Source organism: Halyomorpha halys, unplaced genomic scaffold (genome assembly GCF_000696795.3).
Source record: "Halyomorpha halys isolate HHAL.00 unplaced genomic scaffold, Hhal_1.1 Scaffold472.1, whole genome shotgun sequence".
NCBI classification, from domain to species: Eukaryota; Metazoa; Arthropoda; class Insecta; order Hemiptera; family Pentatomidae; genus Halyomorpha; species Halyomorpha halys.
In genome coordinates, this window is record NW_027111148.1 from 633,034 (window position 1) to 660,056 (window position 27,023).

The 27,023-nt window shown below is 31.1% G+C and overlaps 3 protein-coding genes across 4 annotated transcripts in view; 1 reads left to right on the top strand and 2 right to left on the bottom strand.

Moving 5' to 3' along the window:
* LOC106683195 (ubiquitin carboxyl-terminal hydrolase MINDY-3 homolog) overlaps nucleotides 1-7,145 on the bottom strand; it is an 8,545-nt gene extending 1,400 nt beyond the window's left edge. Inside the window, exons 1-8 of one of the 2 annotated variants that reach the window (XM_067049222.1) lie at nucleotides 6,791-7,145; nucleotides 6,586-6,718; nucleotides 6,298-6,512; nucleotides 6,105-6,219; nucleotides 5,334-5,487; nucleotides 3,353-3,490; nucleotides 1,470-1,629; nucleotides 1,238-1,397 (exon numbers count right to left, since the gene is read on the bottom strand). In XM_067049222.1, coding sequence (XP_066905323.1) covers nucleotides 1,238-1,397; nucleotides 1,470-1,629; nucleotides 3,353-3,490; nucleotides 5,334-5,487; nucleotides 6,105-6,219; nucleotides 6,298-6,512; nucleotides 6,586-6,718; nucleotides 6,791-6,801 — 1,086 coding nt within the window. In that variant the 5' untranslated portion in view covers nucleotides 6,802-7,145. Of the gene's footprint in view, nucleotides 1-1,237; nucleotides 1,398-1,469; nucleotides 1,630-3,352; nucleotides 3,491-5,333; nucleotides 5,488-6,104; nucleotides 6,220-6,297; nucleotides 6,513-6,585; nucleotides 6,726-6,790 lie in introns of both variants that reach the window. The other variant, XM_014424492.2, reaches the window with a different exon arrangement.
* Nucleotides 7,146-7,281: 136 nt separating this feature from the next.
* Nucleotides 7,282-12,778, top strand: ATPsynbeta (ATP synthase, beta subunit). Its single transcript, XM_014424491.2, has 9 exons — nucleotides 7,282-7,439; nucleotides 10,258-10,416; nucleotides 10,524-10,658; nucleotides 10,744-10,854; nucleotides 10,929-11,164; nucleotides 11,291-11,572; nucleotides 11,652-11,864; nucleotides 11,957-12,136; nucleotides 12,373-12,778. The coding sequence occupies exons 1-9, from the start codon at nucleotides 7,322-7,324 to the stop codon at nucleotides 12,490-12,492; spliced, it is 1,554 nt and encodes a 517-aa protein (XP_014279977.1). The 5' UTR covers nucleotides 7,282-7,321; the 3' UTR covers nucleotides 12,493-12,778.
* Nucleotides 12,779-16,245: 3,467 nt separating this feature from the next.
* Nucleotides 16,246-27,023, bottom strand: part of LOC106683206 (venom acid phosphatase Acph-1) — a 13,882-nt gene continuing 3,104 nt past the window's right edge. Inside the window, exons 2-7 of the mRNA XM_014424519.3 lie at nucleotides 19,447-19,545; nucleotides 18,981-19,220; nucleotides 18,543-18,722; nucleotides 17,145-17,268; nucleotides 16,868-17,073; nucleotides 16,246-16,527 (exon numbers count right to left, since the gene is read on the bottom strand). Coding sequence (XP_014280005.1) covers nucleotides 16,351-16,527; nucleotides 16,868-17,073; nucleotides 17,145-17,268; nucleotides 18,543-18,722; nucleotides 18,981-19,220; nucleotides 19,447-19,545 — 1,026 coding nt within the window. The 3' untranslated portion in view covers nucleotides 16,246-16,350. The remainder of the gene's footprint in view (nucleotides 16,528-16,867; nucleotides 17,074-17,144; nucleotides 17,269-18,542; nucleotides 18,723-18,980; nucleotides 19,221-19,446; nucleotides 19,546-27,023) is intronic.

A 27,023-nucleotide genomic window follows, 5' to 3' on the forward strand; every position in this document is an offset into this window, starting at 1 on the left:
AAATAGTTCCATGGGATACATAGCAAAATATTGTTATAGGAATACAAGTATTAAGGAAAGCTGTCACATGATTCACAATCGTAGATTAAGTGGAAAAAGATGCTTTAAATCCTGAAAAAGTTAGGCATTTAAATAAGCAATTATTTTTTTTTGTTTACCCCCTCCCCTTCCAGACCATTTCTTACACAAAGGGGTGAAGATAGGGGAGATTATCTACAGGTTACGACCCTGTCATGACCAGAGAGGGAAGTCACCTACCCAGACCAGATTCAAATCAGCACCGTTGCCGTTTTAAGGTTGCTAAGGTGACACATAAACACACTCGACTTCAACGGGCTCAATAAGTATAGTTCAGAAACATAATTGTAGAAAAAACTGTTCTACATTTTTATAATAAAGATTCTAAATTGAAGTGTTCTACACTCAATCCATCCTCAAGTGTCCACCCACTTTGCACTGATGACTTTCATTTGGACTCAGACCACCTCAAACATGGTTGTGGTCTTAGGAAAAACAGAATTACCGATTTCTTCCCCAAATAATGGTGAGGAAAATAGCAAACTTATTAGATATGTATATAATGTTTGATAAATTATTCAAAAAATGGAAAAATAATAAAACAAAGCTAAGGCTGCTAAAGGAGGAAGTTAATTTCTTCCTTACAGTGTGACTGGGGAATATGAGTGGTTTCCTTATGTTTGTAAATTATATGGATCAGACAAAGGGAGCTATCAGTCCATGAGTGATATAAAAAAAAAATTGTTTTATAGAGTAATTTATATAAACTTTCAATTAAATAAAATGTGTAGAAATGATTTTTATTTTTTATTATTACATTGTATTAAAATTTGAAGAGAACCCTGAAGACAGAGGAGAACTCTAAAATATATATATTTTTAAAAAATTTGGAGTTTATGCTAATATTTTTCAAAAACCTAAGAAAAGTACAAATCACTAAATATTTATAATATATAAGTTGAACCTGTCCGGTGTACAATTGTGGAATATAATTACGATTTTTTTTTCAAGCAACATAAGTTTGAATTCACACTGACATAAACAGTTTCTAGTATAAATCAGTTAATGGCGTAACTCTGAAATGACTAAAAACAGGATGATAAAAAACGAAGATTGCCTATTTATCTTTAAGTTTAAACAAATAAAATTTCATTCCAATTTTAAAAAAGCTGTCTTGTTCTATTATGTCAAAAATAGAATACATTAAAAAAATATTCACCTTTTTATTGGGACAAGAACGGATCAAGCCATTATAATGGTATAATGTAAATGTATCAGGAATGTTGACTGGTTCTTCTGGAAAGAACTCGTCCATAAATGCTGGAAGAAGTATTATTCCCAAGTTTTCAGAGTCCAATTTTTTTTTCATAATATCTACACTGAAAATGTTAATAAATGTTTAATACAACAATGAATGAGAGATAAAAATTAAATGATAAATACAAACTTACTATTCAGGGTCAGCAACAAGATCTAAAGCGCTCATTACATCTTGAAGGAGGTCGGCCGGAATAAAATTTCTACCTTCTGGATCAAAACTTTTAAAAACTCTTCTAGCAACATCATTTGGTGTTTCGGCGCTCACAAGTTTTTTCTCAAAGGAAAATAACACTACAACAGAACAAGTTGTTATTAACTGTAAAACTTATGGAATAATTAACGAATATTAATTCTCAAACTAAATTATAGTACTTCTGAACATGCCAAATGAAATAGTACACAAAACAAAGACTACTAAAAAAATTGTCAGTCAAACATTTTGATAAAACTACTTAAGGAATTGATATTTTTATTATTTGTAACAGATTATAAGAATGACTAAACATACTGGTTTCTTATTACATATATTCTTTCTACATATATATACACATATTATTACTCAAAAAACCATCTCAATCCTTAAACAGCTCCCAAGATCCCGTGATTTATTTCCTCGAAGTATCTGTCACATTCTAGTATCCTCCCTTATTCTCTCACATTTCGACTAGGGATGCCAAGTGTATGGAGGACTATCCATTGAACAAGAAACAAGACTAAAAAGACTAATGAACTGCTTTATAAGATTCATTTTTGGTATTCCCAGGCGTTCTCATATCTCGCATTACTATTCCGAGAAAAGTTGGCTCTATCTCAGTATCCAGAGATAGATGTCCTATCTCAGTATCCTCACCTCCTTGGCACATTTATATTCCAATCCCTAATAACCAAAAAACCTTCCTATATCATTGACCTTCTCACCCTATGTTTATTCATTCACCAATTAAACTCAAGATCCCAACCTATCGATCTTTATATACACCTACAGAACTGCCTGCTTTGAAAAATCGTTTGCTGTCTGAGCTACCCCATTTTGGAACTCATATCCAACCATATCCATCCATAAAGCTCCTTACTCAACTTCATTCAAACACCGCCAATATATATCCATCTCTTAGCTAGACTATCAAACTTCAGTGAACTATATAAGCATGGATAAATATGTATTTTTGTTCATATTTTATTTTATTTAAATATTTAATAGATTCATTTAATTATGTTCAGAAGTTAATGTAGCCAGACAATAGCTGCTAAAACTGTTTCAAATCGTTATTCTTAGGGGACCAAGTGTCCCAGAATAAAAATTGATTTTCATTTCATTTCATATATTCTAGTCCAAAGTACAAATATCCTAAGCTAGACTCCACATTTAATTTGCCCAATATAAATAACAAAAGAAAATTATAGTATATTTAGTAAGGTCTAATAATCAAATCAATACCACAAGTAAAGATCTGGACTACTTTTTTATTTCTTAAACATCATGCAATGGGGTGACAGCGTGGTAACACACCTGTCTGCCAAACCATAGACTGCGAGTTCGTGTCCCCGGCCGTATCTGGGATTTTTTCAAGCTTATAACAACACAATTCTCACTCACGATCTCCCCTCCCAGGCATTTGTGAGGCCCGTCAGCCAATGAGTGGCACTCACAAAAATAGGCGTAGTAGTGATGGGCCCACTCTATGGAAACCACATCAAGAAATGTGCGATGTATTTCCTAAGTAAATCACACGAGGCCTTGGACCTCCACGGTCTGTCGTGCCAATAAAAAAAAATTATGCAATTTGTAATAATAATCCAGGGTATGTTTATCAGAGGCATATAAGAAATTAATATAAATTAAAGTCTGTTGTCAAACAATTTTATAACTAGCATTTTACCTCATTTGATTATCACAAGAGCTAAAAATCATAGAGTAGGAAAAGAAAAAATCTGTATGCAAACAATATGGTACCCAGATTTTGTTTCATGAAAACAATTATTTTATTTTATTTTAATTTACATTCTTACTAACCTGTTAAATGGGTCTCACTTCCTAAAACCCATACTGGGTTTATTGGATTTTTCAAAAATGAACCAACTTCACAATATCTCAGATGTTCTAGAAGTGTTAAGAAGCCAACAGAACTTTGTTTATTGATTCCTTTCAACTCTAAAATAAAAATTAAGAGATTAAATATTTAAGAACTACAAAAGTATTGAACATGAACACTCTTCAACAAAATTAAGAAGCATGTATAGAAATTAGATTATTTTATATTTTCATTTATAGTAAATCTATTAGTTTTAATGAAACATTGGTAAAATTAGACCTAAAAGGTTAGTGACAAGAGGATTTGTATAATCATGCATCAAAATGAAATTTTCTTACACTAACAAGTATCTAAAGTTTCATTGTTCAGTTTGATATTAATGACAGTGATTTCTGAATTTACTGAGTCAAAATCCAATACTGCTAACTCTTTGGAAGTTAGAGGCTAATTCCACTCTAAACCTGTAAGAAAATTCCCTCAAAGATTCTGTGTGTCAGCCTAATTTCTATCTACAAATTTCTCTTATCCTTCCATGGATTCTTTCATGCCCATGAAAAGAGATCTAAATAAGAACTTACATTTATTCAAAAACAATACACAGGATTTCTCCCTTTAAAAAATTTTCATTTATATAATTCAATCTTATCTTAAGATAATTACTGAATTGTAATGATGCTTACTATTTAATCTTCATCTTTTATAAAAGACATTTCTGACTCTTAAAAGATTTCCAAGCAAATTTGACAACAATCCAATGCAATAATCCACTCTGCATATCAAATAATATCAGTCCCACAACTCTTAGAGCCAATGGGGATAGGTTCTAGCAAATATATCTCATTCTCCACCATTGTGTTCTTTAGAGAGAAAGTAAAATCAGTATTGAACTTTAACTGCCCAATTTATTCCTTAAATGAGGTAATAATTCTATTTCTGAATAGACACTGAAAGTCTTTCCCACTATTCTAACAATAACTAACCATATCAATATATCCTGTCAAAAAAATTACATATGGTAGTCACAGCTTGAATTTTATACTTCCACAATATGAACCCATCTAATCTATCCTATAAAAGCTACCTTTTCTCTCGTTTATAGGTACAGAAATCATTCTTCCTTTGGTTCATTTGATCTTGCTCACAATTTACTTTTTTGGGAGTCACTCCTTGTTCTTTTAATGTCAATTTACATCAATATATTAATTTAAGGCTTGTATTTGTTATTATTAACCCATTAAGTCTCATGATAAAAAAAAATATTTAAGATTGTTGGCAAAGATAATATTTTTCACTCTAGGTAACAGAACAAATATTTTAAAATAAAGAATACTTTGTGAAATTATAAGTTGAATTCCAACAAAATGGAAATGACAACAAAGTTGAAATTTAAAATAAAATTCTTTTGATAAAGATATATATTACAAGTTTATATCTTAATGTAACTTTGATTTTCAAAATCAAACTATACAACTCCAAATTATATTAAAACAAAGAAAAGAATTTAAAAATAAAACTATAAACCGCAAGGCTAACTGCGTATGTTTTACAACTAGTTTTGAGGTTTTGGAATAAAGGTCACGAAACACAATAAAGAAATTGGGTAAAGACTGAAATAAACTGGAAACTGTGATCTCAACTTAATCTTTTGAAAATATATGATGAGAAGTGACCTCTACACTGGCTATAGATGGTTACAAAAGCCAGTTTTCCTGATTCATGTTCAGGACACTTTAATGGATTATTTCTTAGTAAAAATTCTAGGCATTATGTTAACATTTGGCACTGAACATTTGTATGCGTAGATCACTATCTTTTTTACAACACAAACTTTTAATCTATTTATTTATAGTTTCCTAAACGAAATATTGATTAAACAATTTATATTTTTCTAAAACTTACAACTGTCTATTAATCTATGTCTCAAATAATTTTAGTAAAAGATTGATGTAAATTATAGCATACTTAGACCACAGATGTCTTGGTCATTGTTCCATACGTGTGCTACAGCCCTACCAGTTATCATTAAGTTAATTAGACTCTGGCTCCCATAACCATACTCACAATCAATAAATGGTTCGGCTGGATCAGTAATTTCACTGTGCAATGCTTCAACTCCCTAATTTAAAAAGTCAAAAATAAGTTATACAAAAAGTCATACCAATAAAAAAATTAATTAAATGATAAAGTACATATTACATGTAATCACACTGGAAACTTAATATTACACAAATATGAAGCACAGAAAAGATACCCATACTATAATAGGACATAAAATTAGAGGTAATTTCAGGATAGAGACACAATTAATCGATAAAATATGCTCTTTGATAGTCAAAATATTATCAAATATATCCTAAAAGAAAGAGGAATAAAGAGAACAAAACAATTATAATAGTCAGAAATACGGGATAGTCCCCTGAACTTTGCATATGTATAATGAGGGTCCTCTGTGTGTGTGTGTGTGAGTGTATATTTCAAATTTATTTCAAATTATGAATGCTTAAATACATTACATTAACTCCTCTGACAACCATAGTGGCTTAAAAAATAATTATAATTTGTTGCTTTAAATAAATTAATGTTTTATAAAGCATAAATTAAAATATATAGTGACAGAAAATCTTTAATCAAAACAGAATGTATTCAGAAATTTATAACAAAATAGTTTTCACCCTAGATATTTACCTATACAATTTTTAGCACATCAAATTCTTAAATAACATTATAAATTACCTTAGTACATATTACTGAGTAAAGAAACAGTAAAACACCAAATGTTTCCCTCAACATATCTATCCTTTCCAAATAGTAGGCTTCAACTTCTTCAGAACTTTCGAAAGTCATTGTTCTATATTAAAGGAAAATAATAATCTTCATTTAATTAGAAAAATATAGGCTATTAACAAACCAATTAAAACAAGTGTACCTTAATTGTGAGTGAAAATAAGTATGATCATTAGATGGTAATAATTCTTGAATTTTTTCTTCTTCAGCATCAACGGAAGCTTTTTTTTCTTGGTTTGAAACATCAGCATCATTCATATGAACAAGAACAAATTTATTTCCTGTACCAGAGTATGCTTGCTGAAGAATTTCACAGAGAGCCCGAATTAATAATTTACTAACAATTTCGGGATCTAACTGGAATATAAAATTGAGGTTGTACACAATTATTGATCTCAAATACATTAAAATTTAGAAAATATGTTCAAACCTCATGCCAATTAGAATCTTTTTTTGAGCAGTCACTAATCAGAGACTTTAAAATAAATGCTTGAACAGGGGCAAGGACTGCACAAGGCCCACCTTCATGTTGGAGAAGAGCTGTGGGTTCATCTGGACTAAACCTAAAACCTACAGATTAAGCTTTAAAAACCTCTTGGGGATTGAATAAGGAAACCAGGATCATTAGAACCAACCTTGTTTCCATCTTTTAAATACATCTTCTTTCACTTCATTACCCCACATAACTTTAATGATTTCATCAAAGTCAGTAGTTGACACAGGGGTGGCCGTTTTCCCAGACATGTCGGGTATGTATTTAGTCTTTATTTGTTTATATGAATTATTTATACAAATATCATTCATAGCAATGGTATTAGCTCTACTAAACATAGAGCTAAATCAGCATCCACTCTACTTAACCTCCTCCATGTTAACTTGTTTGTTCGATAACTAAATTAACGGACAATCAGCTGTTAGAAATTTATTTCCGTAGTTGGTGGCTTGATTTCAGGCAGCACCCCAAGTTATCCAAACTATTACTATAAAGAGTATTTCAAGATATTGTAGATAATGATGCAGTAAAAGACATAATTATTTAGAATTCAAATAATAAAATACTTATACCTCAGAAGGTTTGGCACGATTTCTACGTGGCATTGATTGGGCATGCGCGAAGAAATTTAAGGAAAGGTCACGTGATTTTTCTGCTCTGTTCTTTGACCACCATGTTGACTGCGGTAGCAAGAGCTGCCTCCGGGGCTTTAAGGATTGGAAAATCATCCTTAAACCCACAACTTCTTCAAAATGAAGCTCTCAGATGTGCGGGAGCTCTTTCTGCAACATGTGAGCATTATTTTTTCGCAGTATTTATTTTTTTCATAGCTTATTACTTGCCAGTTGCGCAAGTACGGCCATCGGCAGATTCCGAACTTCTGGTTCCACCCTTATCAATTGAATTGTTAAAAAGTAAAATTTTCTTTATATTTAGGTATAGTAGCAGCGAAAGAAACTCTTCTGTTTATTAACTTTATTGATGACTGAATTTAATCTCACTAACCTACTTATGGAAGTATTTCTTCAATTTTAGTTTTAATAACACATTCCAGATATTCCACACCTTTTCTAATCACTATATAGATTAGTACGCTTTAACTCAACTATTTAATTTTTTGGAATTATATTGGAATAATTTTGATTCTTCTGTGTAAGAATAGGGCACTTTATTGATTAGTGATAATGAAATGATCTTCCAGAGATTCTTATTGATGAAATAAGAACCACTGTTTATATTATTCATAAATTATAATATTTATGCTACTTAAATTATAATGAATCAATCTAGGACAGTGTTCAATATTTATAAAAATATATTAATGATTATATATATTTAATGTTATAGTTCTATTTCCTAAATACCAATATTCCAAATTTTATTTTTGTATAATTATAATTGAAGATCTTGGAAATCCTGAAGAAACTAAAAGTATTAAATTTCTATACAAATATGTATAATTTTTTTTTTGTCTTCAGAATTATTATTATCTTTGACAATATGAATTAAATATTAAAATTGAAGAAGTTTAAATCTTAAGTATTAATTTTTTTAAATAATTATTAAAATTAATTCTTTTTTTTAATTAAGTTTTTCGTTCTATTTGATAATTTAATTATTTGACCTTGTTAGTTTTTGAAACCAGCATGAAGGTATTGTACCTCTATTTAATCTGAGAAAAATGATATTTTTTTTATTGATATTTTTCACCTCTACTTAAACTGTTTAAAATGGCATCCTATTCCTTCTTCTAACCAATCTACACCTGACCGATCAGCGGTTCTGTCTTAATATTGCTACTTTTGCCTTGTCTGACTTAAGAAATTTTTTTCTTTGTATTTATGTATTCTGGTGATTATTCCATAGACATTAGTGGTTTATTTAACATATTCTGTGGACTCAGGTCACTTGGTACTACCGTTGTGTCTGAGGTGACCCCAGTAGAGAGAGTAACCCATCTTGGTTACTATCTTAAAAATTTGTCCAACTCAAGACTTCGTTATTTAATTTGTGGCTGAGAATATTAAATGTCTGTACTTATTTGTTTCTTTTCAAGAGGAAAAATACCTTGTTCAATTAAATAAATGAGAACAGTCCATTATGCAAGGGAATAATATGAAGATGGAAGTCTATTAAGAAATGAGACCTAAGATATGACAAAATTTAATTATTAGGATAATTCCTTCAACAAATTAATCCTCTTTTTTTTAAAGATGTGTCTCTTATAAAGCAAAATAGCGATATGTTATTTGAGGTGTATGTTGGTCTTATAATTGATAAAATAGGGCAAAATTTAACAAAATCAATTAACATTTTTTTCTCTATTTCCTGGTTCTGCAAGCATTCCAGGCAGAACATCTTAACATTTTTATGTTTATTTTAAGCCATATTTAATATTAAAGTTAGGATTAATCAACCATTTGAAGAAAATATATTGCTTAAAATAGTATGGCTTCCCATCCAGCTGAACAGAACTGTGCCATTGATTTTATCATTTCTTGCTAAGTCCAAGAAATTGAAAAATTGTGGTGTTCAGTTCATCAGTACATAAATAGTTTTAAAACATAAATTAATTAGTTAAGGCTCATAAATAATTTATGTATGTTATTAAAACTATTATTTTTATTTACTTATTTTTACCTGAATCAGAAGACTCAATGGGAAAATTATTTGATTGTTTGTTGATATAAAGAGTTTAATATTGTTTGTCGTTAAAAAAAAATCAATCATTACATTTCCTTTCAATCAACAGTTTGCAAGTTGCTGCAATATCCCATGATTTTTTTCTTCTGTTGGCTCTTCAGACCTTGTAGATCTTTGGCCACCCGAACTAGCCTTCTCCACGCCTGCCTGTCTTGGGCTTCTACTTTTCAATTTGCTGCATGTAGCTCTTTCGCATCTTTGTTGATTCTGTCTGTCCATTTGGTTTTTGGCCTCATGTAGCTCTTTCGCATCTTTGTTGATTCTGTCTGTCCATTTGGTTTTTGGCCTCCTATGTAGTCTCTTGCCAACTATAGTGGCATTGTGGTCTAGAGACATCCTGATGGATTGGTTTGAGCCACATGCCCCGCCCATCTAAACCTCCTTGCTTTCATATTATGAGATATTGACTGTAATCACTTCAAGCTGTTCTGTTTTAAGGTTCTGATCCCAGATCGCCCCTGTAATTGTATAGAGTAATTTCCATTCAAATCCTTCGATTATGCTTTCCCATGCTTTTATCTACCTCAATTTAGTAAGGTCAGCCAATTAAGCAAATACTCCTCTGCTTCTTCATTGCTTTTGAATCATTCTCTTTGAAGAATATGTATAAAAAATTCTCACAGGGACTTTATGAAAAGTTTCAATGTTTGTCAGTCAACAATATCTGAATCCATCGAGCACTCACTTTTCTGAAGCCGAGATTATGAATTTAAAATTCAATACTTCAGGAATGCCTCTAGCTGTAAGCTGGCATCATCATTGGTAGGAATGAGCATATAAAATGTGTAATTATTGACCATAAATTTGGGTCATTGTTTCATGATATTGTTTTAACTTCAGTTCATTACTATTTTTTTAATATTTTTGTTTTGATTGTTAATCTATGACCTTTTTTTTTTTTTATAGCTTATGCCACAGCTGCAAAAGGAGCCCAGGGAAAAGTTGTTGCTGTCATTGGTGCCGTTGTAGACGTCCAGTTTGATGACAACCTTCCACCCATTCTCAATGCTCTTGAAGTACAGAACAGGAGCCCAAGGCTGGTCCTTGAAGTTGCTCAGCATCTTGGTATGTGTTATATATAATTACTGATTTTTTAAATTATGAAATTATTGTAGTTTCATTAGTATTCTTAACTCTTGTTAGTATTGTTATAAATTTTTATTTCCCTCCAGGTGAAAACACCGTCCGAACAATTGCTATGGATGGTACCGAAGGTCTTGTACGAGGACAAGATGTTCTTGATACCGGGTTTCCCATTAGGATTCCTGTTGGTGCTGAAACACTCGGCAGGATCATCAATGTGATTGGTAAAACAAATAGATTATAATTATTTGTTAGTAACTTTTGTTTTACTGTATATCTGAAAGTTATGAATTGTATTAATTACTCCAGGTGAGCCCATTGATGAAAGGGGTCCCATTACAACTGACAAATATGCCTCAATCCACGCTGATGCTCCAGAATTCGTGGACATGAGTGTTGAACAAGAAATTTTAGTTACAGGTGCAACTTTTTCTTTATATTTTAATGTCAAATTTATTATTGATTCTATTTGCTCAAATTATTTTTTATTACAGGTATTAAAGTTGTAGACCTCTTGGCTCCTTATGCCAAAGGTGGTAAGATCGGTCTTTTTGGAGGAGCAGGTGTAGGAAAGACTGTGTTGATCATGGAACTTATCAACAACGTTGCTAAGGCCCATGGTGGTTACTCAGTATTTGCCGGAGTCGGTGAGAGAACTCGTGAAGGAAATGATTTATATCATGAAATGATTGAGTCTGGTGTTATTTCACTGAAGGACAAGACCTCTAAGGTTTTATTTTTTATATGTTATTTTTGAATATTTAGCCTTAGAAAAATAGACATATAGATTTTAAACATTGTGTTCTATTTTGGCTTTATGTTTATTATTTTCTAAATTTTTATCCTGATATTTTAGGTAGCGTTGGTGTACGGACAAATGAATGAGCCCCCAGGCGCCAGGGCTAGGGTTGCTTTGACTGGTTTGACTGTTGCTGAATACTTCAGGGATCAAGAAGGTCAGGATGTACTATTGTTCATTGACAACATTTTCCGTTTCACTCAGGCAGGTTCAGAGGTATCTGCTCTGTTGGGTCGTATCCCCTCAGCTGTAGGTTACCAACCAACATTGGCCACTGACATGGGTACTATGCAGGAAAGAATTACCACCACCAAGAAGGGTTCAATTACATCAGTACAGGTTTGAAACTTGCCATTATGCATTTTTCTGTAGTAAGTGCAACAATACAAATTTAATTTTGTTTTAATTCAATTATCAGGCTATTTATGTACCTGCTGATGACTTGACTGATCCCGCTCCTGCTACCACCTTTGCCCATTTAGACGCCACCACCGTATTGTCCAGAGCTATCGCCGAGCTGGGTATCTATCCCGCTGTAGATCCTCTTGACTCCACTTCAAGAATTATGGATCCCAACATCATTGGTGCTGAGCATTACAATGTTGCCAGAGGAGTACAAAAGATCCTCCAGGTAATCTTTAATTCAAGAATACTTGATACTCTTACTAAGTGTACAGTATCTTCTTCGACTTAGCTTGCTTAATGGTTATATTTATTTTTTAGGACTACAAGTCCCTTCAGGATATTATTGCTATTTTGGGTATGGATGAATTGTCAGAAGAAGATAAGTTGACTGTCGCAAGAGCCAGGAAAATTCAAAGGTTCCTTTCTCAGCCATTCCAGGTTGCAGAAGTATTCACAGGTCATGCTGGCAAACTTGTACCCCTTGAAGAAACCATTAAGGTAAATACAATTTTATATTACAAAAATAAAGTTTGTTAAACTCTTTAGTAACATTGGTGCCAATAGAGGACTTCTTGAAACTGAAATTGGTTTTCATTTCTTGAACTAAGTTAAAATAATGTTTGTGTGGTTCTGTATTTAAATGATTGAATCATGTTTATAATAAAAGAGTATAATCTTAAAATTTAATTATTTATTTAAATTGTAAAATATTGTATTTTACTTTAATGTTTCAGGGATTCCAGAAGATTTTAGGAGGCGAATTAGACCACCTTCCTGAAGTAGCTTTTTACATGGTCGGTCCCATCGAAGAAGTTGTACAGAAGGCTGAATCGCTTGCAAGATCTACTTCATAAGTGTATTTGCGAACATTTATAGAATTAGTCAACAATTTCATATGTATAGTTCCGAAAATTCATAATTTTTATTAATTTTATTGTTATTTTATTCCATACCTTTTTTTTTTTTTTTTTTATTCTTAAACAAAGTGTCATTGGTGTAATATATCTTCCGGTCCCAGTTTTATTTTGTTTCTTTGTTAAAATTTTTTTTTCTGGTAATGTTATATTTAAAAAAACTGTTTTCTATAAAATATTTATGTGTGGTTTACACATTTATTTGAATAAATGATACTGCCACTTATTCATCTACTCCATTGCCCTAGATCCTTTCAGTAAAAATATTTCATGATTTTTAATGACCAAAAATGGTTTTTGTGCTTTTATTTATTATTATTACATTGTTTTTTTTTTTTTTTTTTTACTTTAAATTAGAATCTCTTACTGCTGAATCCATCCTAGCTTGTTTAAAAAAAAAAAAAAAAATTGGGGGGACCAAATATGTGTAGCCTTCCTATAAGAAAAACGAAGTTATGAAATTTAATTGAAAAATGGGATTTATTGTATATGTGTCAAATATTAAATACGTTAGTAAATAGAACTGCCTAGTTAAAATGAAAAAATATATCAAATTTCAGGATATGATCAAATCCAAACAAAAGTTATAAATAGTGGAAGCAGTAAAAAAGAAGTGCTTTTCAACCTCATCTTTGCCTTATGGGAGGAAGAATTCATGCTGGAAGATTGAGAAATAGTGTAGGGATAGTTCGTTCAATTTACAAAAAAAGATGATCTAACTGATTGTAATAAATAAGGGTGTCGCTCTATTACTACATAGCTTTTTAAATCCCTCTTCAATAGGTTCTTTCAAGAAAATTTTCTTGGAAAATACCAGGCTTCAGAAGAGGGCCATCAACTACTTAACAAATCTTGTCACTAAGGATGATCATTGAAAATTAAATTGGTCACATATGTTTACTGATTTTAAAATTGTATTTGATGCTGACAGAAATGAGATATGAAGGACTTTGACCTAATTTCTCCTAAACTTGTCTGCCTGATTGAATTGATGATATATGAAACGTTCATAATAATAAGTTCATTGTTCATTGGCTTACACTTAGTCGAGAAGTTCCTCTCAAGTATGGAGAGTGTTTTATTAGCCTGCCTGATTTTTAACTTTGCTGAGGAGAGAGCTATTCTGGAAACAGCAATACAGGCTACTTTTATGGGTAATGTCTATTATGATATGTTGCCCAATCTATAAGAGCACTTTAAAACCAGCAATGCTGGTTCAATTCCAGCTTAGGCTGACTTTCATTTTGTGATTACCATATAGAATGGAACCTTTTCAATCTAGTGAGAATATGGTGGTCACCTGTAGAATAATGGCTAAAATTGCTGTAAGGAAGTAAACAAAAAAAAAATCTAGGAGAACATTAAAAGTAGTGTTTCAGTGACTAGGTAAGGCAGAAAAATGGTTCTGACTAAAAGCAAATCAATCAGGAAAATTAAATGGAGATTTGTGCATAAGTGTTCATAAGAGTACAACACTTCATTTAGTTGGACTTGAAGGTAAACTCACTCAATAATATTTCAGAGGATATTAGTGCAAAGAGATGCAACTTTCCTCTAAATAAAATTTTTTAAATGAGGTACATGGCCAATCAAATCAGACCAAAGCAAAAGGCATGCCCCTAACCAACTCATTTCAATACAAAGTTAATTAGGATAGGTTATTCAAATGAATCAAACCTTAAAAAGAGTGAAACCTTCATTAAGGTACTTCTTTAATTTCAGTTCATTGGAATACAAATTTTAAACCCTTTAACAAAATATTCATGGGCTATAGAGGTATACAAATACTTAAAATCTGCAAAGAAATAAATAGCAGGTGGGAGAAAGAGTTGAGATCATTACATTTTACATTGTTACATTTTTTACTATGTTTACTTTACAAATTATTTTCGTTATTGTGGCAATACTGCCATCCCCACTCCTCCCAATACCAACCATCACTTTGTGTTTTGACTGCAGTCTAAACAGGTATGCATTCTGTCTCATCATTTGATTTGTATTTTTTTTTTCTTTTTTCATCTCTTTATTTGTACTTTCTTAATATTTCTTCTCTTATATATCTGTTACTATTACCCTTTTCATTTACTATTTACAACCTTTAATTTTTCTTATTATATCTTACTTTTCATTTTATACTCCTGTTATTTTACACTTATGTTTTTCCTTTTTGTAACTATAGTGTTTGTATCTTTTTTAGCCCTGACGAAGCCCTGCAACGTGGGGCGAAACGTTGGCTCAATAAAATAGTATAATTATCTACTATTTGAGTTTTTTTTTTACCCCACCCGGACCATATTCCATTCATAAATATTTTTATGTTTTTGATTTTACAATAATACATAATTAAGATTAATAACAATTAAAATTTTGAATTCTAGTTTACTAAAAAATAATTGGTAGAAATCTTTCCATTTCCTGAGAAGTACTGTACAGTTCCTTTAGGCGATGTATTATATTACTCAATTATCATAATTTTAAAGATCTTTTAATTTTTATTTTTCTTAACTACTTTTTATTGTTTCAATTATTTCTTTAATCAGGTCGCAATGGGTCAGTTAAAGTCAAGGGGTTGGAATACCCTACTCTCCTTCAAAAGGAAAATGAAGCCAAAAAGAGGAGCACTGACCCTCAGAAAACGGGTTTACATTGAGAATTAATTGGAAAATTGTAATCCAAGCTAAAACAGAAGGTAGCTGGTTTAACTCTTCTGCCATCATAAGGTCTGCTTTTGTCTTCACTTTTCCTGGCACTAACCGCCTCCTTTTTATTCCTTCCTCTTATTTATTTTTTTTTTTTTTCCTGCCTCCTAAATCTATATTTACAACAAATACATATACACAAACCTTCCTTTATGTTAAAGTAAACTAAGTTGTGCATTGGCTCAAGAAATAAGCAAAATTGAGAGGTAGTTGAATCATATTAATTTTCTTGGGTATATCTTTACCATTACATATATAGCATGGATGCAGTATTAAATTTAAATGCTAATTATGTATGCTGTTACAGTTTTATTTAAATTAATATTGTTTGGAAATGGTTTACAGATAATTATAATGTAAAAGGTAATGGTGTAGTTCCATCTTTAATGGATAGAGCGCATAAGTGTGCAGAGCTCTTAACTATGCTTGATTACTGTGGGCCTTAACCTTAAGTATTAGAAGGCAGTGATTGATAATCTGATTGTCAGTTTGGCAGAATTGCCAGTGTTCCTTCTTTTTAAAGGAATTCCATTTGAAGTATTGCTAAAACACTTGCACTGTTTCACCGTTCTACAATTCATACAGTCCTCTGATGCTTAAAGTCTTTTAGTGACATCCCACTTTTAATCTATGCATTAATTGATTAAAAGTTAGATTCATTCAGACTAGAGGGTTACTTACTTGGTCTTCCAGGCATTTAGCTTCCAGTTCTTCTAAAATATTAAAGTTCTGACGATTCAGTTTGTTTTCTTTTATTTCTAAAGCTTAAAAAACAACCACCAAAAATCATGAAATTAATGATAAATAATGACATTCGTCTCAAGGTTATTTAACTTAGATTTCATATCAATTTATATTTATTTTCCATATTGTCCCATGATATTATTTAATAAGTTAGATATTCTTTACCTTATTATTAAATAAAATTAGTTACAAAATAATCTTTTGTGAATAATTTAAAATATACATATATATTTTCAAAAATTGACATTAATTCGTTTCAAAATCATTATTTTTATTTTCTATAGATAAGTATTTACAATGCACTTCTCTTTTGCATCATATCTAATAATATCACAGTTAACAAAAATAATTAACATTAAGGACCTCCATCTTGTGGAGGTTTATAATCCATTTTCTTAGCAATGCATTCTTCGTTTAAATTATCAGGAATAACAGCAGTTGTTAAACTTAATACCTTATTCATTGGACACATTTCTTCACATCCAGGTATTGTAAGCAGGTAAGGCTCATGAGTTGAATTTTTCAAGAAAACCTATGCAAAAATAAAAAAATTAAAGTTGAACTACTTTTTTAATGAATTTATACAGTGTATGCAAAAAAAAAAAAAAAGAAGAGGAATCCAACAAATTTTCAAGAGATCATATATTGGAATGAATGTTTTCTTTTGGATGAAAAATCTATATGTTTGAAATACGTTTACAGGCTAAGAACCTTATCAGATCCTCACTATTCCTAATTTTGTTTCACAAAGTTTAACTAATCAGTATCAATGACTGTTCCAGTTAACATTATTATATCATATTAATGTTTTATTTATGTTAAATTTTCATGAAAAAAATAAATAGTAATCTCAATATAATAATAATTATTACCTTTATCTTATAATCATCTTCTATTTTATGTAATTCTATTAATGTCAGTATGTTGTAACCAGGAATTTGAGAATCCCAAACTTTCAAAGCTTGTAAAACATTGGCAACTGTTGAATCGTGGCCTGCATACAAGTAGAGCTTCTTTTGAAATGAATTATCGTTCATTTTCTTTTTAGAATCATTCAAAATTTTCTTTAGTAGTGGTCCTAAAAGAATAATATTTACTTTATATAAGACATAATAATTGAAAATTTTGATAATTAAAAGTTTATTTTACCTCCTTTCAATCTTTTTAACTCATCGGTGTAAGTGTTGACGATAAAACTAAAAGCTGTTACTTTCGCCATTTCATCTGGATATATTTCATTTGTCCAAGATGGCAATTTTAATCCAAATTCTTCCTATAAGTGAACTGTTACAACATTGTTGCAAAAAACAAAACAAATACAAACATCTTTTGAACTTTTATGATATATTGAGAATATATTAGGTTTTGAACCACTTAAACTGAAATAGATAATTGTACAAAACATATGATAGGCAGATATAATAGGGAACAAAACACACAGTACTTTATAATATTCTTGACTACAGAAGTAATTCAAGGACAAGTTACTTAGAATGTTGGCCACGAAAGAAAAACTCGTACATCAAGTATAAAATTATTTTATCGAAAACGATTCTCATGATTTTATCAAACTCAGCATGCCAATGTGCAAGTAAATAGTCTTTGATATCAGCTAGGTTTTGTCCTCATTGAAATGACAGGGCTTAAATGACCAATTTTTAAAAAAAAATTTGCTCTAAAGTACCTTTAATTTTGTCTTTTTGAAAAAATAAACAGTTCTCATTGTTAGTAATAATAAAAAATGAATAAATACAAAATATTTATAACATTTATGAATAATTTGAAGCCAAGACCACTCGATGTTTTGTGATTCATTATTACTTCATAATCTTAGTTAGATTATGAAGATAGATTAGATAGTTAAACTATCTTATTCTTTGCTTCAATCTTAAGAAATCCTAAAATACAAATACAAAAATAAAAAACAATATTGGAAACTTCTACATGTATGACAAATTATGTTATGCCTCATTATATATTATATTATGCCACATTATATCACAAATGCTTCTATGTTTTGTAGTTTTTTTCAGGTAAAACATTTTTATATATTTTATTATATATCTCATATCTCATTTTTTCATCCATTTCTCATATTTTTAATTCTAATTTTTCATAATTACTTTTTTTTTAATAATCCTAATTATTATTTTCATATTATTTCATACTTATGTATTTTTTTTTTTCGTTTCCATATTTCATATTGGTTTTTATCTTGTTTTGCTTAGCCTTGATGAAGTACTAATATTTAGGCTGAAACATTGGTCTGCATTAAAATAAGTTTATTTTGGTACTGTATTTTTCATTCCTGACTTCTTACCAACTTCTCCCTAAATAGACTACTTTTGAATTTTAGAAATAACTTACACAGCCTACAAATTTTTATTTTTCAAATGACTTTTTTTTCCTATGTTTATTTTGTAAAAAAAAAAAGTTGTTTTGAATTGTATTGCATTTTATAGGGATGTATTCCACATCATTATTAACATTTTACTCTATTATTTCATATTTGGTTATTTAAAACAAATAGAATTAAATATTCTTTACCTCTGCTTTTAGAGTGCTGAATATGTCCATTACAGCATCAGGATCTGACACATTTTTTCCAGTATGTTCGGTAAGATAATCATAGAGATCCTTTTGTTTCGCTATCGTTTCAGCGACTTGGTTAGCTATTATCTCTGCTACAGCCTCTGAATAGCGTGGGCACCCACGGACTAATAATAGCTAAATTTTAAAAAGAGAAAGTATACAAATTTCTTTTATGTATTTAATATTTGTCATTAGATCAGAAGGCCAAAACTATAAGGATGTTATGATATAGATCAAAAGAAATTTTTTGGATCAGATGACTGGCCTATTGAATTATATTATGCTTTATTGATCTAGAATGGAATTATCCAAGCAAGAAAGTAGAAAGTGTCAAATGAAACTTAATTTTAACAAGAATAGTTAATAGTTTTTAAATAAAATAAATTTCCTCACCTTATCCTCTGCCAATTTCTGGTAAGAAGTAGGTATTGGTTGCCAAAGAAGATCTTTATTCCATATTTGTTCCTCTACTGGTGGGAATAACCCGGCCAAAACCAGGGCAGCTGACATTTTGGTCCGATCCGAATCTGTTGTCCATGCTTCTAATATGTCACTTGTATACGCCTTCCCAAGAAATCTATCATATCGTAACCTCAAATCTTTTCCAATTTCAAATTGTTGATTTTTTCCTTCCTGGAAGTAAAAGTAATAGTATTTAAAATTAAAAAGAAAAAATCTTGAATAAAAAAAAAAGTTGAAGAGGATTGTTAAACAAACTAACATCAATGACCATTTCTAAAAAAAAAATAACCAATAAAAAATATATGAAAGTATTCAATTTGTTGAATTTGGTCTTATAATAGAGCACCGATAATATCTAAATAACCATAAAATAAAATTTTTCTTTATGATTTCTTACATTAGTTAGAGCTCCCCATCCATATGGGCTAAACTTCTCTTTTATATATGGATCCTTTGGGTATGTATCTGCTGGAGTTCTTTGACCATGTCTGAATACCTGAAAAAAAAAAAGTTAAAATTAAAAAAATAGTAAATTATTACATCATGGTTTATTAGTTATTTAATAAATTAAATATTTATTATACAAGTAAATAACAAACAATACAAGTGAATCGCACCATTATAATACAAAGCCTACACATTTTTTTATTTAATTCACAGTTAATAGTTAATCTTTTTTTTTTTTTAAATGACACGGATATTGGCATATGAAATCCTTAATCCACTACCAATTTGAAACAAAATGAACGAATTCTGAGAATCATTTTGGAGTGACCTGTGACTTTAGTGGTGAATCTCAAAAGAATGGGCTCAGTAGGTTCAGAGGAAAGCTGTCTGCAGAAGGTTTTTATTCAATTTTTGTATACTATATACTTTGAAATGTAAAACCTAAAACCCCTTGATTGATTACAAAGGTTCATTATTGAAAATTTTAACCAAAAGTAAAAATAATAAAACAAATATTTTAAACTTAGCTACTCAGAATTAAACAAGAATTAGGTTTTGTTGCAGTAGGTTATTAGGTTTTACAGCCAAAGTAGTAGAAGGATGTATTCTAAAAGGAAAATATAAAAAACAGTGGCTGATATTCAATTTAGCCATTAATTTAACTAAAGTACAGTATATAAAATATATTTTTATTATTATAATTTTGAATATCAGTTCTCACAATGTATGATGCTGGATAATAAAAGGAAATATTGGTATTTACAAGGAATAAAATTATTAAATTAGTAGGAAGAAATAGTATTTTAATGCAAATATGTCTTACTTCTAAAACTATTGACCTAAATCCATTAATCACTATCCCTCTATCTTCTTAATACTTATCATACCTAATGAGTACATAATCATAATTCTAGTCATTTGTTTTTGTAACACAAAAGGAATTTTTAAAAACCTACCTTGTATTTTTTAATTTTTATAATGAATGGAATGGATGAATGCTTCTTTTTGAATTTTTAGAACTAGATAAAAAAAGAAGAATTTGTATTATAAGGTTTGTTATACAAAACAATTTGTTTTAATATGTTTGTTCTGTTTTTTTTAAATGAAGAAAGTATAAAATTAGTTCAAAATTCGAATATCAAATTCACATTAAAATGAAACTTTTTGCCATAAAAGACTTGGAAATTAATTGACTAATGTCCAAAGATTAAAGTTTAACAAATAAGAGGGGCAGGAGGTTTCATCTATAACATTAAGTTTAATGATTATCAAAGGATACAGATATTTGGAGTATAAGGGCATACCCAGAATCAAAATTGAGGAGGAAGAGGCAACCCATAGTCAATCAGGTTGTGACATTTCACCAGACAAGGAAAATGAAACTAATATTTGAAGAACATTATATGTAATTGTTGCAGTGCTTTTATTAGTTAGTACAATCAGTATTTGCTTGAAAAAACAAATATTTTTTATTAAATTAATAATTTTTTCACTCCTAGGGAGGGGGGGGGGTCAGCTGAACCCTCCTGCCCCTTCTGAGTACGCCCATGCTGTAGTATTTTCCTAAAAAAACTCAATCATATTCTTTTGGGAAATGACGTACTTGGTATAGGTAGATGGTTTATAGGTTTTGAGATATATGTTTTTGTCTAGCTAATTAATACCATTATGATTCAAGAGCGTATTTGTTTCAAGGATACTTAATGAGTTTACCAGTTTAGCAACCTTGCCAGCAGAGCAGTTATTCCGATTACACTTTTAGCTGAAAAAGTAAGGAGTAACAATCAATAGAAAACGAAAAATACAAAATTAATTTTTTTTTTAGATGTGCCACTATTCAAGCTGAGTAGTGACATTTTTTTGTATGACCCTCTTCCTAGTAATTTCTAACATACGGAGGTTATCTAGAGGTAACCAACCTATTATAACCATGGTGGGGGGTCAAGTTTTCATTTCGTTGGACCACCATAGACATGAAAGTTGACCCCCCTCCCCAGATCGGATTCGAAACGGCGCCGCTTCAGTCATGAAGCAGTCACTTAACTCCCTCAGCTGCAAACGGCCAAAAGTAAATACATCTTAACATTTGTGGTATAAAATGGTTACTTAATGTTGATTCAAGAGATTTAGGTATAGATAGAAACAATCAGTGCTACCGATTCTCTTGACCAAAAAATACCCCCTCAGCATCTTGAAAATACCCGCCTTATCCAACTAATATCCGCCACTTCACTGTGACTACAATCTTTATAATTGTAGCTGCATAATTGTTACAGTGATGATTGTACTGTCGCGCTTGCTATGGCGTGATACTTGACAGTACAAGTAATGTCAGTGAAGCAACTGTCACATACATTCGCCTTAACAATGAACTATCGTACAGTTTTCGTTTAGCATGGTGTAACTATTTGATAGTTCACTGTTAGGAAAATTATAGTGTCGTGACTGTTATGTTGCACTGGGTCTGGCCTTATCGTTAATAGTGCAGGTATATCAGTGGACTTAATTGCCACGTTTAACTGTCATATGGATACGCCTTGAAGTGAACTGTTATAACATACAACCTTACCATATGTAATGACGAGGTGGGAAAACATTTTTCCAATAAATTTGCCCAAAAACTTAAAATTGTATGTGCACTGAACCCCAAAATGATTTTGCACGGGCTGCAAATATAGATCCAACTCGGACCTCAAAAACAAATCCGTCCAAAGCCCAAAAATTATGATCATTCCATGCCTCAAAATAAATATGCCAAAGGCCCCAAATAGTCTAGTACGCCTTGGGATCTCAGTTCAGTAAAAGTGTTTAGTGGTAAAAATAGTCAGTAATTTTACTGTTTCCATAAATGGCGTTTTTAACTTTTATATCATGCTATTCTTTGACTACACATGTAGTTTTCCTTCTCGCACGTATTTATCAGCGTGTGCTATTAAGTTTCAGAAGCCTAAATCAAACAAATATTGAGCAATTTTAAATTGATAAAATTCATTTCAATATTTTTTCCAGTTGATTCGTGCTATTACTCCACCTTGAATAGTTCGAAGCTTGTTCTATTCCACAAGAGCCAGTGGCAAACTATTCAATCTGAAGAGCAAAAAAAATCCCTTTAAAAATAGTCCCTGAATTTTTATTTAAATAAATAATTGTTCCAATAAAATTAATTTTATAATCAATATTTCATCATAGCTTATAAAGTTTATCAATTAATGTTTAATGGTATTCATATTGGAAAACAACTAGTCCAGTCAAATTAGACATGAGAAAGGGATAGTGCATGCAAAAGTTCATTTAATTTTAATGTTCTTTAATGTCATGAGGACCTAAAACAATTGTAAGAAACCAAATTTGCAACTTCAAAAGACATAAAAATCCGGCAGTTTAGCCTAATAACAGATTAGGCTAAACTCCTGTCAGAATAGCTTGTCTTAAATTTTACAAAATTATCCGAAATTTGAGAGCTTATGAGCTTTACAGGAAACAGTTCTTAACACATTATTTTTGACGTGCTAAAGAATACAATGGTTTGAAATCCTTTCGACACAAATCATGAGTGACTGATTTACTGACTTCATCTGGAATTTACTTGATTTAAAAAAAAATCCCGACTTAATAATAATAATAATTGATGATCCATTATTAATTAATTCTGTAACATCAAGAGAACTTACATTCGTACTTCACGTCGATTAAGGAAGCATGTTAAAAATGAGAATAATATAGACAGTGCAAAAGATAAGGCACTTTATTTTTTCTGTATTATAGAACTGTGAAGAAAAAAATTCTTAAGTAATTTAATTATTTCCATGATCGTTAATGGGTGAGGATATTTTGGATACTTACACAAATTCCAAATTTTGCGATTGAAACCATGAATACAATTCATTTGAGTAGTAAACAGATGTAATCTTGTTAAAATGAATGATTTTATAAAACCTTGCCCCTTACAATAATTATCCTATATGTGGGTGTTGCGAGGCCTTCAATTACGCAACGCCATAACATATAAACTCATTTTATTTCAAACAAAGATAGTCATATTTATATAAGAATCTTCTTCTAAGAAGATTTTAAACAGAAAATAAATATATTCTGAAGGGACTGAGGTAGTCTCATAACCAGCTGCATAAAAAATAATTTAATATCGAAAATCAGGTAACTCTTTTATGGATAAAAAATATTTAACTCATTAGGAAGGTAAAATACCAACTCTTAAGTCTTTTCGAATCATCAGAATAAAGTAAAATAAATGAATATTCGGAGATTGTGGTCATATCTTCATCGAAATATAATATATTCTTCGATTTTTTTTTTAGTGTTAGTCGATAGTTAGGGAAATTTACAGATCTCATTATTCTACACACGTGACCAAAGCTGTGTGTGTCTTCTTCCGAAGTTCAATCCTATAAAATTATGTTGGAAGAAGATAGTTGACCGTATGAAGTAGATTGGAGGAAGATAGTTGACCGTATGAAGTAGATTGGAGGAAGATAGTTGACCGTATGAAGTAGATTGGAGGAAGATAGTCCGGGTATCAATAAAGGTATCAAAATAGTAAAAAAGAACAACTGAACAACAGTTGTGCTTTGTATTACCATCAGACAGCCCTGACGAAGCTCTGCAAAGTGGGGCGAAACGTTAGTTTACAATTATTAGTTTTCTTTTAATATTTTGACACCTTTATTGACCGCCACTCGGACTATCTTCCTCCATCTATAAAATTATGGTTTTGACGATGAGGATTAAATATCTAACTCATCCTTAGACACCATTAATTTTTCCAAACCTGAACAACATATTTTTGAACGGATCCTAAATTGCTTTTTTGAGGGCGCAATATAAAAATATATATATGAAGCAATATATTTGATTTAACAAATGAAGACATGAAGCTTACTGGTTTACTTAAAATCCAAAGCAAAACCAACAATTTCTTTCTTGGAAAAAAATTGTCAAGAATATTTAAATAAAAAAAAGGGGAGATCTCCTCCATCTAGATTCGCCAATGTAGGGAATTTTTTCACATACATCTTAAATTTGAAAACAGCTGTCTTCAAAATCTAATTTATGTCTTCCGAACTCACAGGTAGAGGTCAAAAGTTTAGCTACCTGAGAGAACGAACGTTATGGTACAAGAGCCTGGAGGAAAAAAAAGTCAGTTATTTCACACCAATTTGTGATTACTTTAATGAAAACCACGTATAGTTACCAGTCAAGGTTGATGAGTCAGCCAAGTATAGTTAGGAGGAAGAAAAAATAGCTGCTTTTATTTTATTTATTTCGTAAAATATAAAAACTACGACCCCCTACGAAGGTATGTGTCATAAACTATATTATAGTACGTTAAACTAGCTTTATTTTGAGTGCTGGCAGACATCTTTACATCAAATATTTCCTGGAATACAGTTTTTCATAAACCCAAACATTTAGTACGAGCAACTAAAAATCAAAATTTTCTGAATTTAGTTTGTAAAAAATATAAACTTCATAAACTACTTCATGGCTCATTAAATTAGCTTTAATAGATAAATGTACGTCGAATTCTTCCTGAGATATAGATTTTTCTTAATAAATTGACTAGCTACTGATTTTCAGTGCATTTTTTATGAATTGTTGCTTATATTATATCAGCTTCAATAGTAAAAGTATGAAAAAAATCCCCTCCTATACTTGGTACTCAAAATAATTTCCTACTATGATCTGGAGACATAGGTGATATTTTATGATGCTAATTCGATTGTCTGAATACTATTACTAGCGTGGCTCTACAAACCTGTGTCGAATCCTGGCCTCCTCCAGCTGCTTCCGCCAAATGTTGTTACGGTTGCCATGGTGAAATAAAAACGCTTGCGATATCTGCGTAGACAAGGAGTGTTACGGTTGTCATGGTAAAAACAAAACACGAGGGATATGTTGAGACGAGTGGGTTTTGTTTTTGGTGAAGGCGACAGTTTTGATTTTGGGACACGTATGTTCAGACGCGTGGGTTTTGGTTTAGTGAAGGTGACAGTTTGATTTCGGAACACGTTACGATTGTTAAATGTGAAGTGGTAATAGTTTAAAGGCCCTCTGTCTGTACTGTTTGAACTGGAATATCACCGTATGAGAAATGTTGTCATATATGTTTTGTTTTTTAAAATTATGGTGTTCTACTTCAATGGACGGTCACTAACACTAGCAGTGGGGATATAGTGCAGTGACGTTTCTTCAGCATGACCTGGATAAGAGAATAATAATGTAAATATAGTTATTAAGGTTAAGCATATAAGTTAAGGTTAAGTCTACCTATAAGTTTTAATTGTTTTATTAATTGATAAGAATTCTTTTTTTTCCTTTTTCGTTCTCTGTATATATATTTCTTCTTCTTATTAAACTTTTGGAGATATAGTTTAGCTGTTCTTTCTCTGCTTTCAACTTGTTAATTTACTTTTCCTTTTTTTTTTTGTTGTTCACAGAATATTACAATAATTCAATAGGTGGGTAGGTAACACCCCTAGATTTTCTGTTACCTACATGTAAAGGTATTCGCCAGTGGTCATAATTCAACAATTGTTTAAATAGTGGTATATTTTAACTATATTGTGGGCATAATGCTTAGGGGTTTTCGTTATTTCCAAGAAAAAATAACGTGGCGTCTAAGGAGTAATTCTTTATTGTTTTATCTTTTGCGATTATATTTATTTTTTTAAAATTATTTTCCTTTATCTCCCCTTCCCTCCGTGGGCAACTATAAACGATAAACATATAACTAAGAATAAGTCAAAATTTGCGGTTATAATGTCTCGGTCCCTTGCAGGCGCCATCCAATTCTGTAGCCCCAGCATATTTGTTGCATCAGCAGCAACACCATCAGCACGTCGCAGGAGTTCCTGTTTACAAGCCCGGGTGGTAGTTCAAGTCTCACAACCATACAGCATAACTGAGTGCACTATCGTCTTATAATTACAAAACTTCTATTTTTGGAAAGAGTTCCACTCCGGAACTGCCTTGCCATAGAAAAATAGCACAAATTTGCTGCTATCGCCGAATCTCTTGTTCAGGTGGGTTGCCTTGGGTTACCAATGAGCCAAGATATACAAAAACATTAGTCTTCTCCAATTGGTATTCCCCGAAGGTCACCTCCTCTCCAGGCCTAGGCAACTATATTTTGTTTTTTCCGCATTGACTTCCAAGCCAAGTCTTCTCGCAGGTCCCACCAGAGCAAGGAAAGCGTCAGATACAGCCTAGAAGGAACGTTCTATGATATCTATATCATCCGCGTACGCAAGGAGCTGTAGAGATCTATTAAAGATGTTACCATTGGTCTGTATCCCAGCATCTCTCACTGCCTTCTCGAGTGCAAGATCAAAGAGAAGGCAGGCTAAGGCATCTCCCTGGCGTAATCCCTTTAATGAGGGGAATGGTCTGAATGATATTGAAAAATAGACTTAATCTTTTTCGATAAGTTCATCTCCTTAATTTGTTCATGCTCTTTGTGCACCTTATATTGATACAATATTCAAGTTTAAATATTTTAACTGGAAGATT